Genomic DNA, 5,419 nt, shown 5'->3' on the forward strand with positions numbered 1-5,419 from the left:
TTATTACGGTGTATCCATATAAATGGCCCACCCTGTATATTGTATCTTAACTTATTTTACTTGTAAGGATCAGTCAACCAATGAGCGCAGCGTTTCCCCTGTGTGACAGCTGACTCATTTGCATGATGAAGTAAAGTTGTCTACAATAATAACTGAAAAATTAAGTAAAAGAATTGAATATGGAAGGAATGTAGAATGAAAATGCATTGAATGAATGGGTCTGAATGAATCTCTGCAAATGTATATAAATACAGAAAAACCTTTCATAAATGAAGGTCCTGTATTTTTTTTTTATTATTATTTTTAATTCACTTAATGCTACGTTAATTTATTGAGTCATACATACGTCTGTACACCATCGCCTGATCATAGCTTTAACACCTTCTTGTCCTCAAACGGTACACTCACCCTTGTTTTAATCATAAGCACAAGCCCAGATTCCAACACTTAACCCCCACCCAAACACACACACACACACACACACACACACAGAGGACACCATATTTTTTTTGTTTGTTTGTTTTTATGTGTACCATACAAAGTGCATGAAAAGGTAGATGTGCTGCGTTTTCCTCAGCTGTGCCAAAGAGGCAAAGACTCCCTCATCATCCTGTTCATTATTTATTCAAAGGTATTTGATGGAATTAATAATGCAAGAGGATAATTTATAAGCATTAGGTTGTCTGCGTAGCTGTCTGAGTCTATTCTTTCCCGCCACCTTTTCTCTGCTTTCTTTGGCTCTCACTCCCATAAAGAGGACTCCCACCAAGCTTCTAAATGCGCGCTTATATAAACCTCTTTTTCCGCTTTGTCTGAGACTCCCCCACAAATCCCCATCTGACAGTGTTCTCGCTCTTTTATTCCTACTGTCTCATGCCTCTGACTCCCTGTTCATTTTTTTCCATGCTCGTCTTTATTTCTCTCCGTCTACAGTATATGCCTCCCACATGTTTTGTGTACTTTCTCTTTTTTCCTCCATTCCCATATTTCTTTGTTTTCCTGTTCCCCACAACTTTACAGAATTACATTTGCACTTATTACCAGCAACCATCTCCAGTCGATTAGAAACTCATTACATTTTCATTGTTTTTATTGTAGCCAAATGCACTGGGGACACCCTATGGAGGTGGATCAAGTGAGAAAAATGTTGCACTCGATGCGTTGATGCTTTGCTTTGTTTACACTTAAACAAATTTATTCCATTCTGTTTTGATTTGATGCATTATACCGGGTGGGGAAAGGGAAAAAAATAGTCCTACTTGTTTTCTCTGTCTGCAGTATTGCCAGTGGTTTCGGTGGGGCTTTGTTTGTCTACCTGAATCGACTCATTGTCCAGTTCATGAGGAAACAGAAGGTCATCAACAAATTTCTAATGAAAAAGTAAGTATAATCACCTTAATAAAGCAATGGGTGCATACAAAGTACATACCAGAAAGAATATTCACTGCATTTTCTCAAGTGATATAGTAACATCTGATCGTTTTTTTTCTATGTAAAGCAGAAAGCATGGTGCATTGTTACTTTAAACTTGTGTCAACTGTCAGGATAACATTGTACAATAACCATCATTTGAAAATGGGAAAATGTAAGTTGATTAAATTTTAGTTAATAGTTTTTAGAATTGGCCAAAGTAATGCAGAAATAGTGTTTGATAATTGGTTAATACTGTAATTGCTTTGTAGTAATTGCAACTTTAATGAAAGTTGCAATTTCATGACCCTCTGGGAATGAGAATAAATGAATGTGCTCAAAACGACAATAACAATCTCCCGTTCCACCACAAACTTACTAAAGCTGCTTAGCAGAAATCGAGAGTCATCATACCAGGCAGTGTTTTTCCATTCTTCTGTAATTCAATTTTGGAGAGTCTGTGTGAACTGTAGCCTCGGTTTCCTGTTCTTAGCTGACCAGAATGCTACCTGGTGTGGTCTTCTGCTCGCGCTAGGCCATCTGCTTCAAAATCCAGCATGTTGTACATCCTTGTTTCTCTGCAAACCTTGGTTGTAAACAGTTGACAGGTGACTTCCTATGAACTCAGAGTTCATCAACAAACCAGATTCACAGAGAGAACTGCTGCTTGGTGGATAATATAAACTCTAGAGATCATTTAGTGGGCAAATCTCACTACTTTAAATGAGTTGCTCAGGTCATTTGGCACCAACATCCATGCCATTCAAAGTCACTTAAATCACCTTTCTTCCCCATTCTGGTGCTCAGTTTAAACTTCAGCAGGTCGTCTTGAGCATACTGCCTACATACTGAAATGTGTTGAATTGCTGCTATGTGATTATCTCACCCTAAAAAAAAACAGTCAGAAGTTTATAAATGGGTATTAGGTACTGATTATAATTAGATTTTTTGTTAATAGTACCTGTCCACTACTGAATTAATAAAATAAAAAAAATAAAATAAGCACATCGTGTAACATTGCATCCAGCGGAGTGTGAATGGTAGCTAGAAAGCACGTAACAGCATAGAAGACGGTGAATGTGGCATCTTGTACAGAGCACTTTGAGTACTCCTGGAGAGTAGAAAGCGCTATATAAGAATCAGTCCTTTTACTTGTAAAAGCCAAATTCAGATTAGGAATTTTTAGGGTTTGTAATATTAAAATAAGTTAATGTAGCATCAGATGTCAGACAAAATAGCAGAAATGCTCTTTTTTTTCTTTATTTGGGAGCATTATGATGTACGTGACCTGTTCTTGATCAGTGTCAAGGAACATTATGGACAAATGAGAGCAGCTTATTTGATTTGTAACTTTATTTTTTCTTTTTTAACCCTGTAAGATCTCAACCATGAAATCATTGCCAGAAAATTCATTTTTTGGGAAAATGGAGCATTTATTGAACCTTAAATCTTTTTAAAAGAAATTAAATATTAATTTGCACATATTAGTTTTAATTTGAACCATATTTTTACAATTTAAAATTTTAATAAATTGTGCCATTAACCTCCTAGGACCTGGTGTGCACATTTGTGGACATCACATTTTGGGTTATTTAGACCAAAATACTCAATTATGATCAATTATAACTGATATCCACTTACGAGGACATTATACTGCTACTGTTCTATCAAAATATTAAACGAATGTCCTCATATGTGGCTCCTATTTTTCTTAGAAACAAAAATCAGGTTAAAAAAAAATCTGGTAATTCTTTGTTTTTACATTAATCGGGTCCCAATCAGCCCAAATATCAAAGAGAAATTAAAAATGCATGCCGTGGAAGAGTTCAGGTCTTAGGAGGTTAATTTCGCTTCTTTCAGGGGACAAAAAATCTCACTATATAAAAGTCTCAAAAACTCATGTATCAAAGATGATACACGATTGGATTAAAAGGGATAACAAAATCCTACAAAAGACCTAGAAGATTTTCTCTTTCACATGACACTGAAAGCTGAGCACAGACCTGCTCAGTAGCCGCAATAAAATCTGCTCCCCTGACAGGATCCTGTAAAACAAAAGGTTAAACATTGTTGGACATTTGCACAAATATTGGGATAAATAGCGTTAATTGAGTTGTCTGAAGCGGTGCTAACAGGAACGTCGTCATGTACTCACAAATGTGCAGACTTTATATAATCAAAGAAAACAGTTTTATCACCAAGCCTATTTAAGTGTCACACATCGATTGTGCCTGCTTTTTAAATCTCTTTTACTGTTTCTCTCCTTGTCTTTCTTCCTCTTTTAGACGTCTGCTGTATCCAGCACTGGTCACTTTAGTCCTTTCTACCCTCACATTTCCTCCTGGCTTTGGACAGTTTATGGCTGGAAAAGTACGTTCCCCAATTTCATTCAACATATATTATTTTTATTACATATACTCAACACCCTGCAACTATTACATTGGATGTAAAAGAAAGCCTGGGGCATTATGGACCATTATGGTATGATATTGTATTATATTTAAAATTTATGTTATGTGTCCACTGCATTTTTTTGTGTCGTAATTTATGTGCAGTAAGTGTCACTGTGCAGGCCCTGAGTGCATTCAGATGTATCCATCTAACCATGATTTTCATGTCTCACTGTGTTTGTGAGCCAACTTAGATCAATAAATAACAACTTTATTACCATTCATGTCAGGGTGTAGTTGTTTTTTAATGTGTGCAGCGCAGGTTCACATGTGTTTGTGTGTCACCTGTGTACCCTGGAGGATTGGATGAGCATACTGTATTTTTGCTCCTGCGATGACTCGCAAGTGTGTGCTTGTGGCTTCTCTCCAATATCACTCACTTCATCTGTCTTAATTATCAGTATTAGAAAGGGAATAGCCTCTGCATCAGAGGATGTTGCACACACACCGACAGTACACACGCATGTGCTGTCGCTTGGTCTTGGCCGCTAATGAGACCGTGAGTCAGGCCTGTATGGCTCTAAATCTGCCCACACTGGCCCACTCCTCTTTGGAGTGCACACTCAAAATTGTGTATCTTAGCCTTACTCACAACCTCTTCATTGGTGAGCTTTGTGGATGTGGGCAGCGTTATCCCCACCAGTGTGCACCGTCAGTTTTAAAAAGCTGCAGCTCACTTTGTGCTCTTATACTCAATACCTGCAATACTGAAAAAGTTGGAATACTTTGCAAAATGGAGAGTTCTCCAGATTCTCTAAATCTTTTGATTTTATGTACCACTGATCAATACTTTATAAAACTATAAATGGACTTTTTCACTTTTAAGTACAAGTCTTATTCACCCAGAGACCCACATATTCATAAGGTGCTATTATCTATAGCTAAGCACCTTCACACTTCACTATCTCACCCAAGGATGCATCAGCATCCTTTTGCTGACTGCTGAACCTCTGCCCATCTTCACTTCAGAGAAACGCTGCCTATCTGAGATGCTCTTTTTATACCCAGTCATGTTGCTGACCTTTTTTTTTTACCTGACATGTTGCCAAGTAACCTCATTAATTGCACAACTTTCCTCCAGCTGTTTCTTTTTAATACCACTTAAAAAGAGGTATTAAGATGAGAAATGGGTAATGATTTTGATTTTAGCACAAAATTCTAGGCGCATGTGACCAAAGTTTTCTCTTTCATTATCACTTTTGTTGTTCCACACTGTCTTTTTTAGATAATGAATTATTTAATTTATTTAGATTTATGCAAAATGCAAAGAACAAAAAAAAAGTGATAGTGCAACTCAGAGAAATCATGGGTTTTTTACTGACCTAGTGATTGTTTATGTGCATTGTATCTGTGAGTGTGTGTAACCATCCTCCAACTTGGCCTGTTTTTCTTTTTTTTCCCCTTTTAAGTTTTTAAATGAATCTTAATCTGAATGAAGCATGTTGATTGGTTTGCAGCTGACTCAGAAAGAGGCTTTGGTGACACTACTGGACAACCGAACCTGGGCCAAACAGGGCATCGCCGAGGAGTTCGACTACATTGGAAATGCACAAGCCTGG

The 5,419-nt window shown here is 37.2% G+C and overlaps 1 protein-coding gene across 1 annotated transcript in view; it reads left to right on the forward strand.

Annotated features, from left to right (window-relative positions):
• The window catches only part of clcn2c (chloride channel 2c), a 170,781-nt gene that overhangs the window by 98,125 nt on the left and 67,237 nt on the right, over positions 1–5,419 (forward strand). The window contains exons 11-13 of the mRNA XM_013912200.1: positions 1,279–1,380; positions 3,696–3,780; positions 5,318–5,419. Coding sequence (XP_013767654.1) covers positions 1,279–1,380; positions 3,696–3,780; positions 5,318–5,419 — 289 coding nt within the window. The remainder of the gene's footprint in view (positions 1–1,278; positions 1,381–3,695; positions 3,781–5,317) is intronic.

Source organism: Pundamilia nyererei, unplaced genomic scaffold, assembly GCF_000239375.1.
Source record: "Pundamilia nyererei isolate P.nyererei 1_Seehausen unplaced genomic scaffold, PunNye1.0 scaffold00083, whole genome shotgun sequence".
NCBI lineage: Eukaryota > Metazoa > Chordata > Actinopteri > Cichliformes > Cichlidae > Pundamilia > Pundamilia nyererei.